Source organism: Grus americana, chromosome Z, assembly GCF_028858705.1.
Source record: "Grus americana isolate bGruAme1 chromosome Z, bGruAme1.mat, whole genome shotgun sequence".
In the NCBI taxonomy this organism is placed as follows: domain Eukaryota; kingdom Metazoa; phylum Chordata; class Aves; order Gruiformes; family Gruidae; genus Grus; species Grus americana.
Window position 1 is genome coordinate 54102472 of NC_072891.1, and position 16179 is coordinate 54118650.

Here is a 16179-nt window from a genome sequence, read left to right on the forward strand (position 1 = left end):
ATGATGAGCTTAGGGAAAAATATAAGGAATAACGACAAATTGTTATAAAGAAAGGTGAAATTATCTCAACACAAGGGGAACTGGATGGTAACCTTTGTTTTAGGCATACAGCTGTATCAGTCATTAGATTGCATAAACAGCCTCCCCTGAAATAGTTGAGACTAATCAGAGCTAGCCAAACCAGCATGGGAGGGGAACCTGTATGTGACTCAGCCCAGTATAAAGTATAAAAACTGAACAACTCATAAAATCAGCTTGGAAGAGGGTAACTGGCTTGAGCTGGGTTTAACCCACAACATACTCCTTACCGGCAACTGAGGGGACACAGCGTCCTCAGGCAAGAGACAAGTAATGGGAATTTGTATTGTGACTCCACTGTATATTGCAATTGCTATACTGTGCTTGTACTGTGATTTCAGTATATTGATTTAGCAGAATGATACAGCAAAGTCCTTTGTATGTCTATGAGAACCTGGTCAGAGAGTACTGGATTCTAGCTGGGGAGTTGCAAATGAGCCCAAGACAAAAGAAGAAACTATTACTGAAGGCAAGACTTCCTTCTTTTTCTGGATTACCTGGCCCAGGTGACTGAAGATCTCCCAGTAGGAAACCACGTCTTTCACAGACTCAAAAACTGAGAAGTTGGTTCATCTATAGATGAACAGTATAGCTGCAGACCCTGAGCCTTTAATAGGCTGAAAGAAAATGAGAAGCCTGCCTAATTTGCTCAAGTCCTCCCTGAGTTTAAAAAAAAAAAAAAAAAACAAAAACAAACCACCAACCCCAAAACCAAAAGACTAACCTCATAGTATTCTCCATGCTCCTCCCTAACTGAAAGACCTTTTAATGGACCACTAGAACCAATCAAGATGCAGAGGTGTCGCAAATAGTGATTTTAGGATTCTCCAACTATGCCAGTTTGTCACAAAGAGATTTTACGTAATTTTGAGGTAGCAATAATTTAAGATTTATTAACACTGTTATGGTAAATCACAAGATTAGACTGTATATTTAATGACACTGAATTATCAGCCAATTAAAACCAAAAGTAATTAAATAAAATTTGTTATAACTAAAATTTTGCAACTTAAAGCTTCAAAAATGGCAAGGTTCACACAAGACTTATGACAGAGTTTTCTAAATCAAATCACATACACAGAGATATAGATACAGACACAAATACAGGCACAGACACAAACAGAGATACAGATTCAGGCACAGAGGTTAACCTACAATCAAGATTTTCTCTCTTCACAAGCTGTAGTGAATTACTCACTTTCCTCCTCCGTCAGCGTTTGTCAGCGGATGATCTTTGAACCCTTTTCCTTCATTGGCGTCTATCAACGGACGATCTTTGAATCCTCACAAAACCTACCCTGAGAGGCGTCCCAGCTCAGAGGAGATACTGGTTCACACCCCGCTGCGGTCCCGGAGAGCCCAAAGGGTCTCACGTAGGGTTGATGTTTACAGGATCGTGAGATGATTGACTTTGGTCAGTGTTCTTTTCCATTTGGGTCATTATTCTTGTCAGGTAATTCTGGTACCTTCCAGATTGGGCTACGAGATGGGGCTACGATCCAGGCAGCAGGAGTTCCAGGTACAGTTGGGGAGCGCCTAATTGTCCCAGCTCACTGCACCTGTAACCAAGACAAGAACACAATGTTGGGATCACAAAGTGGACCGAGAGAGCTGCACTACCACAAGAGGACAATCACTTTTTTAGAAGTTCCAGGAACGTGTGAGCCCAGGCTTTATGATCTATTTTCCCTATACAATGGGACGAGGCAGCTACAGGAGGATCACCACATCATTTTGCATGACAGGCAATAAAAGGCTTGATGCTCAATGCTAAATGAACTAATGGTGGCAGGACTGTGGAGAGATTTAATTATTGCAATGATTTAATTACGACAATGTAATGTATCTATTCTCAAGAGACGTTCTTGAAAATTTCCTTTTGAGTAACTGATTTAAATGTTTTCTTTGACATAAGAATATTTAAGATAACTTTCCTTTGGGAACTGTTTCAAGTTATTCATAGTGGATTAAACAACTTTGCAACAATTTTTCTACATGCTTTTAAACTCCTTCAGTCTGTAGAACACTCTAACGCCTTCTGCCCAACTTGCACAATAAAATGCTGCAGTTCCTTCATAACATCTCTACAAAATGACAAAATTTCCATTGAAAGCACTGATCAGGCACAAAGAAAAATCTGCAATAGCAATTACTGTCATCATCATATTTTTGAATCATGTATCCTGTTTTGCTTTTTCACATTTATTAATAAATCATTATCATGGTTACAGTATGGCAAATAATCTGCTGTGCTTAAAACAGCAGGAGTTGTAGACCTGAACTTGCAGTCATGACAGACTGTATGCATCGACGTGCTTTGGTAGATTACGTTTTGGTTGTTAAAATCAGACAATAGCTCAAAACACCCTTTTCCACCCTGCCAAAGCCACCTGATGAAGGTGTAAACTGACAGGAAACAGATAAGCCTATAGACTCAAACCTAAAACAGATCTCAGGAAAGAAACAAAGCAAAAGGGCAACGAGGAATAACTGCCTGGTTCCAGCATGTAATAGGAGAAGTCTTTTGAAATGGACTTAGAAACTGTTGTGGTTTTACTTTTACCCAAGCAACTACTTCACTTCCCTTCTTCCTACATTCAGACTGGGATTTGCTTTATGCTTTCTTCAGCTACAAGAGAACTTCAAAATTCACACGGGGCACTTGTACCCTAAACCCCATGTAGAGCTGAAGGAAAACAAAATCTCAGCAAGACAGATTTCTTGGATATCTCAGTTTCATTAATTTGTTGCCAAAGTTGTTAAGACCATGCTAGTAACAACATAGACAAGATGGCAACTGGAAGCAGGGGAGAAAAAAGGGCAGTGACGAAGGGCTCCCTCAGTGTGACGAGCAGTAATCCAAGTATTTAGCTATTCATTTTTTTCCCCCATAAAACATACCTTTGGGTTTGAACTGCCTCAGTTAGGGAAATCAAATACTTTGCAGAGGTGTAAGGAGAAAAAAAAGTAAACATAACACACAGGTCAGATACACTACCACAGCAAAAGGGAAATTGGAGCAACAGGGGGAAGTGTGTAAGCCAACACTTCTCCTTTTACAATTGGCTCTAATTTCTGCCTGTTGAAGCATCAGCCCATTTCAAAACAAATCTCTCTCTCCAGATTTTAAGGATGGAGCACTTTTGCCAATTTTATTATTTTCTAACTTCCCTGAATTGCTTGCTTTATGAAATAGGCTTCAGTGAAGTGCTGTTACATGCATTTAAAGAAACAACATCTACTCCATGCGCAAATGGACAACTGCATGCCATTCTACATTCCCACCTCCACTTTTTAACTCCCAATCACTTTTTTCAGACATTTACTAAATCACTGCTACGTGCAGGTACCAGTTGTTGCCAATACAAACAGCAAGTGATGCAGCCCATTTTTACAGCTCATCGTGTGAACGTAAACAGATCCTGCTTTACAAAAAAGAGCAAATTTTAACGAATGCACAGGAAATGTATTGTGCTTATTAATTTTACATTAAAAAAGCTAGAATTCCTCATGGGCCTAGCAGAGTCCACACCTAGCCCTAACATTACAGCATCAGGACTTAGGAAGGTGGTTTTGGTTTTTTTAAGAAAAAAATAAAGAGATGCTGCAGGAGAAATTCAAGCCCATTGTCAGAATGGACTGCATCTCTTCCTAGAAAAGTCCTTTGATACTAGGAAAGGAAGCGTCAGCAACTGGGCAGCAGTTTGCTCTTCAACCTAGTACTACAGAAACCCTCAAGACAAGCAATAATCACCCCTCTCAGTGGAAGAAACATTAGTCAGCCATCAAACCAGCTTCACCAACATGAAAAGCTTAAGCACACAACAACTCTACACCAGCCATCAGCATGCCTTAAATTTACCTTGCTGACTTACTTTCGTTGGGCTGCTTCTCTGGAGGGTTATGAAGCTAAAATACCTGAAGGAAAGGCCCAACAAGCACAGCAGCCAGAGTGTAAGGTGGAAGGAGATGGGAATCTTTGGCCAGGGTGGAAGGAAACAGTGCTGAACGTCGAGTATGACGTCACCTTTAAATTTTCAGAAGCAGCTGATGTAATGCAACAGCTCATTGCAGAAGAGGACTTACTTCTCCCTGTCCCCAGATCCTGGCCTTGCCTTCTTCTCATATCAAGTCTGACACTGTTGGTCTACCTCTGCCTCTCCACTATGAGCCAAACCCACTGCTTTACCGAGCTGAACTGCCCCACAGAAGGGCGCAACCAGCACCAGAACCCGTAGAAATAAGAAGGGCGGTAATGGGAGCACACACCCAAACAACGGGGGGAAGAGGGGGACAGCAGGAGCACCCCAACCACAGGGGTGTGGTATCGCAGCAACCCACCGTGCCTCAGGAAGTCACACTTCAAATTCCCGAAGAGTAAGAAGAGAGGGTATTTTGCAGAGAGAACAGAAACAATCTGCTATCTGGCCACACATGCCAACAGCATAGCAACAGTTGTTTAAATGTCTTTCCCTTGTCACTTTTTGAATTTGAGCATTTTCAAGTTTATTTTAAGTATAAAGAGTAACAGCAACCAGACTCAGGAACACTGTGAGAAAAACCCAGCATCTAAACTAGGAAACTACTTTAGAAAAAAAGATAAAAATGTCAAGCTAGTTTTGGCAAAGTCCTGGAAAAAGAGGAGAGCGAGCAGTTAAAAATCTAACACACCATTTGCTTTTTATTTTTAATCAGGTATAATAAATGTACACAAAAGGATGCATCAGCATTTTTGTTTATCTCAAGTATATGAAATGGTGGGGGAAGCAGATACATGGCATGAGTGAGGTCAGAAGTATCGAGACTGGTTTGAAACATTTCAAAATGTCATGCTAACAGGATATTAAGGGAAACTTTTAAAGCCATCATGAACACAGCTTGATTAGTATCAGAGCTAGAATGCACACTACACACAAGTTTGACACAGACTGAGAAAAGTCATTTTCCTCATGTCTAATATATCCAGGAATTTCAGCTGTGAAGGCTACAGTAGGGTTAGCATAATGCCATTTTCTCTGATTTTGAATGAGTTCATTGACTAAACAAATTATTACACAGTAAGTGCAAACTGCTGCATTACTTTGTCATGCTAAATTTCTTTTTAGAAAGAGTCCTAGTAAGGCTGAAGGAGAGGCAGCAGCATTTGAGATATTAAAAACCAGTCTAGCACCAAGCAACTCCCAAAGTCTAATTCCGTAACTGCCCTTTGGTGGATGACTTTTGGGGAGTGGGGGAGGAAAAAAAAAAAAAAAAAGAAACGAACCACCAAAATCACAGTATACTGCACTCAAAGTCACAAATGCCTGACACCCTGGATAGGTAAAAAAAAAAGTCTTAATTTCCTGAAGCTACACACGGTTGAGATGTGAGTAAAGACCAACAATTTCAAAGATTAGGACAATATTCTACCCGTTACAGTGTTTATGGGAATGTCACACTCCAACATACTGGGGACTGTATATTATCAGGGTACTTTTGAAAAGCAGTCACCCTAAACAGTACTCTGCCTTCTTGATCCTGCCAACAGTCCAATAACATATATGTTCAGTGCAGCAATGCACTTCAGGAGTATTTGTAAGTGCTCTCAAAACAAAAGCCTCTTCTGCAGCTCTTGTCAGCTATGCTAATGAATTCTCCTCATCTCCCTCACAAAACACACATGGTGAAAGGTTACTCCAAAATAAGAGGTTCGTTTACATACCTCACCAAAGGGATCCAGGAATTAAGACTTTTTGCAGTGCTTTGAAGGCATAGCAAACTGAGGTTGGAAGACTTCCCAGGCTGAAATTGCATATCTTATCTTTCTCTATCTGCAGCACTTGCAGGTGTTCTTAGCTGGCCTAATTCTGATCCTTCTGAAATCAGTGAAAACTAATTCCCAGAGATCACCAAAGCCAACATTAAATGCCTTTACAAAGCTTTGCACTAAGTGTACAAGAACCTCAACTTCACTTTCAGCCAGATTCAGTTCCCCATCCCATGGAAGCTCGACAGCCATTGTTAAAAAAATAAAAATAATAAAAAAATATTTTAACACATTTTAAATGTATTCAACTTTGCATCCTTTCTTGCTGTAAAGCAATTCATATTTTGTAAACTAAATGCATATTCTAATTCTGAGATACTTGCATTTTCAATACATTAGAAATGTATCAAACTGAAATGACAATGAAGAAAAAATGTGATCTTATTTGTATGACTGCTTATTTACTGTTTTAGATTCTGGAGAGTCTTGAACACAGAATTAGAGAGCATTTAGTTTTTTAACTAAATTTCTTGGCCTAGCAAACTGAAAGCTGATGTTCATGACTTCTAGGCAGGTACTTCTACAACTTCAAAATAGTCATTAGGCAGAATCACATAGCCTTTTCCTGCCAGTATGTCTTTTTCTTTCTGAAACTGAACAATCTCTCTCAGTTTTTCAATTTGTCTTTCCTGACGCCGGCATCGCTGTTGCGCTGTCTTGAGCTTCTTCCGTAGTTTTTCAACTTGTTCCTCCAGCTGCTGAATTCTTTTTCGCTGATGAACTGTATCCTCTACGGTATAGTTGTGATCACAAAAAACAGCAAGATTGCTAGGGGTCTGGAGAGGAGGCATCAATAATCCAATACTTGGATCTACAAACCTGGCATCTATTTGAGATAAATGAAAAGAAGGAGTCGATGGAGGTGGTGGTAGTACTGGAGCTGCTGGTGGTGGTGGTGGTGGTGGTGGCGGCGGTGGTGGTGGTGGAGGAGGCGGTGGTAGTGGATCTTCTGGCTGTTCTACAAACTCTTCAGGCTAGAAACAACAAGGAAAAAAAAAAGTACATTTTCATGTTTAACATTTTTTACAACACAGGCCCCAGAATAACATAAACAACGAGGATTTAAATTAATAGAATAAATTTCAAAGCCTACATTTTCAAAATTGACAAACAATTCTGGGCCTGTTTTGTCTGGCTTCTAAACTGGAGATATTTTTAAGCAGCTTTGTTTTCAGGGCTCTTTGAAAGTCAAGTCCTTGTCTCAAATAACTAAAAAACTGAAGAATGTAGAAATGACTCTCACTTCAAGACTTAGGTCAAGCACATATCCACGATTCACTAAAAAGCAAAAACACAGGCTGCAGTTCCATAAAACGGAGTTCAGCTGACCTGATAACTCATCACTGCCACTCCATTCCCGTTTGTCCCTCCTTCTTTCAGATGCATCTTACCATTATATATTTTGAACCCATCAGCTAATTTAATCACAAACACAGCAGAAGCAGAAAATCTTCTGCTGAGGTAGAACAAGGGTCACCTACTGAGGGAGCTGATGAGCTGGCAGAGCAGAGGTAGACACAGCAAGGCTTGCATCTCAACAGCCGGAAGGGACTGTGTCACTAGTTTCAGGCTGCAGCATAAGCGTTTGGTTTCAGGAGACATGATGAGCCAAAATAAACAGCTCTTCAACAGCAAAGCAGTCCTCCCAGACCTGGTATTTAGCCTTTGCTCAAACACAGCAAGTTGCTAAGATGACAGAAAGCTATTCGCTCTCCCACTATCACTACAGAAATGTTCTGTCCTTTATTAAAAGTCAAAGCAATGCAACAGGAGGTACACCTGCGCTGGTGTGTGGAATGAGGGAGAAAAAGGACTGCATGGCTGGCAGATGGAATGGAGAAGGGAGAAGCACGATTCTTCCTTCTGGCAGCAGCAAAACATCGATTGGCTCAACTCCACATGAAACTGCAGTCTTGATCATACTGCTCTCGATGGGTTCACTTGCATGGTTCAGGACAACACAGATCCCTCACCACTTGAGTATAGGCCAGAGCAGAGAATCAGATTCTTTCTGCCCAAAAAAGGAACGCACTATAATTCAGAAATCATAGAATCATAGAATGGTTTGGGTTGGAAGGGACCTCAAAGATCATCTAGTTCCAACCCCCCTGCTACGGGCAGGGACACCCTCCACTAGACCACGTTGCCTAAAGCCTCATCCAACCTGGTCTTAAACACTTCCAGGGATGGTGCATTCACAACCTCTCTGGGCAACCTGTTCCAGTGCCTCACCACCCTCACAGTAAAGAATTTCTTCCTAACATCTCATCTAAAGCAACCCTCCTTCAGCTTAAACCCATTACCCCTTGTCCTGTCACTACACTCCCTGATAAACAGTCCCTCTCCAGCTTTGCTGTAGGCCCCCTTTAGGTACTGGTAAGCCGCAATTAGATCTCCCTGAAGCCTTCTCTTCTCCAGGCTGAACAACCCCAGCTCTCTCAGCCTGTCCTCATAGGAGAGGTGCTCCAGCCCTCTGATCAGCTTTGTGGCCCTCCTCTGGACTCTCTCCAACAGCTCCATGTCTCTCCTGTACTGGGGCCCCCAGAGCTGGACGCAGCACTCCAGGTGGGCTCTCACAAGAGCAGAGTAGAGGGGCAGGATCACCTCCCTTGACCTGCTGGTCACACGTCTTTTGATGCAGCCCAGGACACGGTTGGCTTTCTGGGCTGCAAGCGCACACTGCTGGCTCATGTTGAGCTTCTCATCAATCAATACCCCAAGTCCTTCTCCTCAGGGCTGCTCTCAATCCATTCTCTGTCCAGCCTGTAGTTGTGCTTGGGATTGCACCGACCCACGTGCAGGACCTTGTACTTGGCCTTGTTGAACTTCATGCGGTTTGCATGGGCCCACCTCTCCAGCCTGTCAAGGTCCCTCTGGATGGCATCCCTTCCCTCCAGCGTGTCGACCACACCACACAGCTTGGTGTCATCGGCAAACTTGCTGAGGGTGCACTCAAAATGCTTCTGTGCAAAAAAGCACTGTTCAAACAAAACAGCTTCCCCATCGCCTGTTAAAAAGAAAGCCTAAGATGTTCTCAGAGGCACTGAAGCAATTTTCTAACTGCCCACCTGTTGACAATATTATTACTACACATAAAAGCAAAAGGAAACAGACAACATTGGCCATAGGAGCAGCTGACAATCCTCATCATCTAAATATCAAGCTCATCAGATCTGAAGGTCATGACATTAACTTCCTTGACTTAATGTACAAACAAGCTAATATTTGAAGTTGGGGAGTCTAGATATCCCTCCTGTACAAAACACATCACGTGGCAGACAGTAACTGAGAAGGCAGTTTTGTGACTGGTGTTGAAGGGAAGTTTCATATGTGCTCAAATATTACTGATGACTTTACGGTACAAACCCAGCCAACTACCACTCTAATTTCTCAATCACAAGAAATTGCTGCTAACAGTGTGCCTACCTAATTCATGCATGAATATTCTAAAGAGTTTGACCGTATCAGCTATCACTTTCAAACTTTTCCACTGAAAAAACTACAAGGCAAAGATGTAATTGGCAAAGAGAAATTCACCCTTGTTGGAAGCACAAGCAAAAATTGGATTCTTGCTGGACAGCTGAATTCACACAGAAGCTTCTATTTGCAGCTTATCCAGCACATGCCACCTTTATAAATACGTTACTATTGTCACAATGTAGCATGGAGAACAAACGGTTGGTATCATCATAATCGCATCATAAGTGAATTCTAGTTACTTCTTACAGTCAATAAATGGTTCTCCTAAGACACAAGTAAAGAAAAAGAAAGTATTTCAAATTACATAATGCAAAAGATAAAAAGCTGTATTTCAAAATCAGGATTCAATTCCGAAACAACCACTACTATTATTTGTTACTACGTTCTTTCTTGAAGATATGTGAAACTCGTCTAAAAGTGCCATGAGACAAACAGGAATAGCACTAAATCCTTCTCCAAAATTAAGAGGTACTTTTTTGTTTTTGTAGATCCAGGCGTGGTAATGAAATAGGGAATGTGGTTCACCACTAATCCTGCTGCACCAATCGCACTTTTGCGGATTACTCTATAGACCCATTCAGCTTTCAGACTGTAAAAAATTTTGCAACTATTTTACACGTGACAAAGTGTGTCATACAGATAGCGCGGAAGTATAATCAAACAAAAAACTTAACACAGCTGTATTTACCTGAGAATCATCTGTCTTTCCTTATATACCTTCCGCTTGTATTCTATTCTCTGTTATTATCCACTTTTCATTTTTCAAATACATTCCCTTTCTACTTCTGCATCAAATCCAATATTGTATATAAAGAGAAAAATCAAACAAGCAAAAGTGCCAGTTTTTGTCTGTGCACTTCATCCCATTACAGCCTTTCACTCCCTAGACCTATCATATCCATTCTCTCTTTTGCCACTTCCTCTACAGCAGAGTGGCAAGACATCTAGTATTTTATATCCAGTATAGGAGTTAAGAATCAATCTTGCCCATTCTTGTCTTGCAGATATTTCATCAAGAAGGAAGAACTCAAAACTGACTAGCATCCCACAGCAAGCTGCTGTAGCAGCACAGTGAAGGGAACAATACATCTCACAGGAGACTACCATCACAAGTTCAGAGACAGAAGTTAGGGACCAGACTGGCTTACGAACACAAAATAACTTCTAAGGCAGGACAGAGATCGTTTCAGCACAGACAGCAGGCACAGCTACTGTTCTGCCCCTCTGCATCTCAGTTTAACTCTGAGAAGCCAAGAGGACACAGCCCTTCAAAGAGGACAGTTAAGTCTCAGAACTAAGGTCCATCACCTCTTCAACATTAGCAGTAGCCACCAGTCAGCATGGGAGAGTACAGTGCAATTTGCAAGTATCATTGAAGGCTCTCTAAAATGCCAAATATGCCACAAACACAGCTGAACAACTTAACTACAGGGCAATACTTTCCTACTTTGCTTCCACTCCATTTAAATCAGCACAAGGTTTTAACCAAAGTTATGCTACTCAGGCTTCTGTGTATGCACGCAAGAGCGGATCAGAGCTACTGCACATCTGTACAATGCCCTACATGCTCCAGAGCCTCATACAGCCTGTGCTCGTCAAAGCAAATGAGAACAGCTGTTGGACATGTTTCAGTCACCACAGCCCTCCATGTGCCTCCAGGTGCACATACCCAACTGGTATCCTTCACTATCTGCATCTTCTCCCAGCTACATCAAGCCCTGCCAGGCTACTACAACCAACACACACGCATTCCAGTATCTTAAACTATGAGTGCTTTGGGTTTACCTTTTCACTGGGTTCAGTATAACAAAATATTGTGGGCACAGCATTTTCTTTCAGAAGCTTGTTGTTGCATTCCCTTTTAAAGCAATCGGGAGTAAAGTGTTCTGAACAAATGCTGCTATACTTGGTTGGCTTGAAGTTTTTCCTTTTAACAGCAGCTTCCCATTTCTTGCAAAGATCAGGTCTTGTAAGAGGAAACCTGTAAATAAGAAGTACTTTCAGCTTTTCTGGAAAGCTTTTTAACACGGGGTCGGGTTACAGCTAAGCACTGCTGTGACTGACTGTATGATCACTTGGTTCTTCCTCTGACGGGCTCATCTTCGGAGCCAAACCCCTCCTGCCAACCCAGACATGGCACGCGGACCGGGCTGGGGGGTCTCTAAAAGCCGGGGGGGGGGGGGGGGGGGTGTCTCCCTCTCTCTGAAAAGGAGCAAAAAGAGCGCTGTCCCTCGGCTTTCCTCAGAGAGACCCCCGGGACAGGGAAGGCGAGGCGCTCGGGCTCCAGCGGGGCTCCCCCCGATCGCGGGGGAGCCGGCGACCGTTGCACCCCGCCCCCCCCCCCCCCCCGACACGCCACGCGCCTGTCCCCCTCTCCTCACAGACCCCACGCGCGCCAAGCGCCGCCGCGCGACCTCTCCCCTCCGAGCGGGCGCGCCACGGCCCCAGCCCCGCCCCCGCCACGGCCCGGCCCCGCCCCGCCACCCGCGCTCACTTGTGGAAAGAGATGGGTTTCTCTTTGTCGTATCGGTTCCGGCAGCGGTACGCGGAACACGACTGCACCATCCTTCCTCCCCAGCGCCCGCCGCGGCCAAGCGTCTGGAAGACGAGCTCGCGGGCGCCGTTAATTCACCGTCAGGCGCCCATCTTTCCCCTCCCCCCGCCCGTGACCCTCTGAGAGGGCCAGGAACGGGACGCGACTTCTCCCAACTCCAAGATGGCGGCGCCAGCTTCAGCGCAACTCTCGCGGTGGTGGCGCCCGCCGCGCTCGCCCATTGGCGGGTGTGCGCGAGGGGGCGGAGCGTCTCGGACGGCCCCTCCAATCGGGCCGCCGCCTGAGAACACGAGGCAAAGTTCCTGCTGCTCCGCCCCTTTCCCCGCGACCGTGCACCGCCCGCCCACCCTTCGGTTCGCCACATCTGGGCAGCGGCGGCTGCGGCGCGTAACTGTCGCCTGGCCCGGCACCGCACCGGGCCTGCCGTGTCCGCCGAGGAGCTCCCGTGGGGCCGAGGCGAGGGACGGGCGGCCCGGCCTGCGGGGACCCGCGAGCCGCGGCGGAGGGGGTCGGGGCCCACCCCGCGCCCATGGCCGCGGAGGCCGGCGGGAGCTGTGCCGGCGCTGCGGCCGTGCCAGCAGTGAGGGAGACCCGTCAGGGGGCTCTTCCGCCCGGGCGATGCCTGCGGCCCCGGCCGGGAATGCTCGCCCCAGCCGGCAGGCAGGGCTTCGGGCGGGCGTGTACGCACGACGCGGTTGTCAGAGGCGCAGGAAGTTGGCTCTGTGAGACCTCTGTGAGGGTGTCCAGGCTCTCCTCGGCGATTAAAGAAAAAAAAAAAAAGAGTGGGGAGAGAAAAAAACACAGAAAGACCACCTTGCCATAACACACATTTGCATTAAGGTTGTGTAAAACAACTCTGTTTCACTCACAGAAACTTTGCTTGCAAGTATATCAGCAAATATCAGATAGCAATCTAAATAAATTCATGTGTTGTTACAAAAGTTAATTTCAAGCAGCTTCTGCATTTTCCATTCCGTAGGCTTACCTTCCAACTCTGCATTAGATCAGCGAGTAAAACCATCCTATATAACTGACCAACAGGTCTTGTCTGAGGACTGACGAAGGGACCTACCCTTAATGTCTTCTGTCATCTATCATGTCATACCTAGAATTTCTGACAGTGACCCCAGAGCCAAGTGAACCTCCCCAGCCTTTTCTCTGCACCCACCCAGGACCTCATTTTCTCGTCAGCCTACTTTCCCTCTCTGCACTTGCTTCGTAAGGGAAAAAGAAGCTGTACCGACTTCAGCTTGGAGGCTGCAGTTTTTCTGCCGAGACAGCCCTCTTTGCCCAGCTGCAGGGAAGGTACCAGTCACTGCCGTTTGCTCACCCAGGAATATGACAGGAAAAGCCCGTGCCGCAAGCAGCCACAGCAATACTTCCATGAAGACGCTTGCATTAGGTGTTTCCAGCACCCGCTGTTGGCTGTGCACTGCTAGCTCCGCACCTCTGCTGCTAGGTCAGCCAAGAGACAAGGAGACAAAAATAAGCTCTTTCTAGCACCACCTTCCTCACCGAGAAAGACATGCTTACTCCTCCTCGATCCATGCAAATGCCTCCATTTCTGGCTTTTGTCTGATGGCTTGCTTCCCGCTGGAGTCCTGCTGCTGCCAGTTTTCTGGGCAGCGATTCTGCCACAGCCTCGGGGAGCAGCAGAGCGGGACTGCTCTGCAGGAAGATGAGCGAGGGGTGGCCAGAGCCAAGGTGTTGTCCCTCACCAGCCTGGGCAGAGTCCTGCAGTGCCTGAGCAGGGCAGGCAGAGCAGGCAATAGTGGTTGGATCCACTGACACACCCAGGCGAGGCGAGGTGATGAGCCAGGTACGAGGTCCAGCCAGAGAGTCCAGACAAGAGCAGCAGGAGATGGTGCCAGGAACAGCACTGGAAACACAGGTCCAAGGTCCACCCAGGAGATGGGGCTGGAGAGAGGAACAGCTGCGACGTAGCTGGGCAGGGACTGAAGGCCCTGGGCTGAGTTGAAATGGGGCTCCTGCCCCATGGGCAGGGTGTGTAGTAGGGGCCCCCAAGGTAGATGAGTCAAGGTCATCAAGGCCTTAGTTAGTGCACTTAGACTCTGGTTCTCCTATGGATCTGAATTGGCATGTCTGGGGCAAAGTCCTTCCTGACTTGACACCGGTGTCTCTGCCTCCCCGTCTCCTGGTTTTGGAGTGAACCTAGGCACAGTGGAGGCGCAGTATGGCCATGCACACGATGAGGCTACAGCAGATCTCAGCAGCATCACTAGACCCTGGGAGAAGAGGCACTTGGTCTTCATGTGCAGGGAGGAAATGTCTGGGGAGAAAGCACGTGGAAAGCACAGAAGGGTGACGCCTCACTGAGGGGATGCTGGTGGATCCCACCATGGATGGGGAGAACTGGTGAATGTATCCATGAGGCCCACAGCCAGCAAGCCAACTTAAAGGAGAGCTTTCAGCAGATCTGCCAGGATCACATTAGTATCCCCAGCAGAAGGGATTTTTAAAAGATGGGGTGAAAAGCAATTTCCTCATCCTGTAAGAATTTTGGAGACTTGGAGGTGGGCAGGGGGAATTGTCTCAACTGAAGATAACATAAATACCAAACCCCAAACTGAAAAACAGTACTTTCATGTTTCAGTAATGTTGAGAAGTTGTCTAAGCTGTTTCAAACCCTTTTTCTAAACTTTTTTTTTTTTCCTCAGAAGAAAAGCTACTGCAATTCCATCTCCTCCTTGCGAGCGGCTTTTGCTGTGACAGGTCGGCATGTTTCCCGGCGGCTGAGCGTTTCCCCGGCAGACTTCCCAGCCCGCGTTGTCGGGAAGCGTTAACCTGTGCCCGCCCATCCCAGACCCAACGCAGGATCACCTGCTCGCAGCAGCCACGACTCGTGGGGCTTTGCTCGCTTTCCTCCTGCAGGACGCGTGCCGTGGCCGGAGCATCCCCGGGTGATGCCCACGGGAAACTCCTCGACCCGGCCAAAGCGCCCGGCAGTGCCTTCTCTCCCGCACCGCAGCCTTGGGGCAAGTTTTCGGGGAGAAGCAGCACGGGTTCCCTACGGGCACCCCACCGGGGCAACTACCGGGACTGCGTCGGGAAGCCTTTTCGCGCAAGCCCGGCGGGCGGGGAAAGGAGCAGGGGGACCGGCGGGCGGCGGTGGGGCGGGCAGTCGGCGGGCCTGGGGCGTGGCGTGGGGCCGGCGGCGCCGGGAGGCGGCTCAGTCCCCGCTGCCAGCCGAGGGCGGCGGGCCCCGCGGAGCAGGCGCCCAGCCCGGCCCGCCCCGCACTGAAGCCGCCGCCGCCGGCCGGCGAGGGCGGCAGCATGAGCGGCGGGCGTAGCGGGCGATCCGCCGTGAAGATGGAGGCGCCGTTTTACCCCGAGGAAGGATTGGAGCTGCTACCCGACTTCGTGCCGCTGCCGGGTTTCGGTACCGCCGGCGGACCCGGAGCCGATGCAGCAGCAGCAGCAGCAGCGGCGGCGACGGGGCAGAAGCTACTGCTGGGTGCCGGGAAGAAGCGGGACCTGGCGACCGCCGCCCCCGCGCCGCTCCCGGGGCCTTTCGCCCTTCGCCCGCCCGCCGGCGCCCGCGGCAGCGCGGCGGCCCTACGCTTGCTACCGCCGCCGCCGGCCGCCGCCGCCGCCCCGCCGCCGCCCGCCGGCTCCGCGGAGCCGGCGGGCGGCGGCGGCGGGGCGGCGGCCCGCGGCGGCCCGGAGGCCGCTCTGGGTTCGGCTGCGGAGCTACCGCTGCTGAAACTACCGCCGGCCGCCGACCTGGAGCAGCTGCTGATCCAGGGGGGCGCGGGGCTGGGGTCCGGCAGCCCGGGGCCGGCGGCGCCCGGGGCGGGGAGCGGCGGGGCAGCGGCGGCGGGGCCGTTTCTCTACCGGCAGCCGGTGACGCAGGAGCAGGAGGGTTTCGCCGACGGTTTCGTTAAGGCCCTGGCCGACCTGCACAAGCAAAACCAGCTCCTGGCGGCGCCGCCGCTCTCCACGCCGGGACCCTGCTGCACCGCCCGCCCGGGGCCGCCTGGAGCCCCCGCCGCCGCCGACCCGCCGGCCGTCTACACCAACTTGAGCGGCTTCAACCCCGCGGGGCCGCTGAGCCCCTCGGGCAGCGCTTACCCCGCCGCCTCCGCCCCGCCGCCGCCGCCGCCGCCGGGCCTGGCCTTCGGGGCGGCGGGTCTGGGGAGCGGTCGGCTGCCGCCGGCGCGGTCCCTGGAGGAGCCGCAGACGGTGCCCGAGGTGCCGCCGTCGGCGGGCGGGGAGGGCGGCAGCAGCGCGCCGACGCCTC

The 16179-nt window shown here is 48.5% G+C and overlaps 1 protein-coding gene across 2 annotated transcripts; it reads right to left on the reverse strand.

The window, feature by feature from the left end:
- Window positions 1-1619: 1619 nt before the first annotated feature.
- Window positions 1620-12079, reverse strand: THAP1 (THAP domain containing 1). Of its 2 annotated transcripts, XR_008574750.1 has the most exons (4): window positions 11859-12079; window positions 11150-11345; window positions 5780-6858; window positions 1620-1637 (listed from the first exon to the last, which is right to left on the reverse strand). XR_008574750.1 is itself a non-coding variant. In XM_054810901.1 (3 exons), the coding sequence occupies exons 1-3, from the start codon at window positions 11927-11929 to the stop codon at window positions 6391-6393; spliced, it is 735 nt and encodes a 244-aa protein (XP_054666876.1). In that variant the 5' UTR covers window positions 11930-12079; the 3' UTR covers window positions 4751-6390. The 2 variants fall into 2 exon arrangements, 1 of the variants encoding a protein (XP_054666876.1); XM_054810901.1 differs by lacking the exon at window positions 1620-1637 and having other exon boundaries at window positions 4751-6858.
- Between the last annotated feature and the right edge of the window lie 4100 nt (window positions 12080-16179).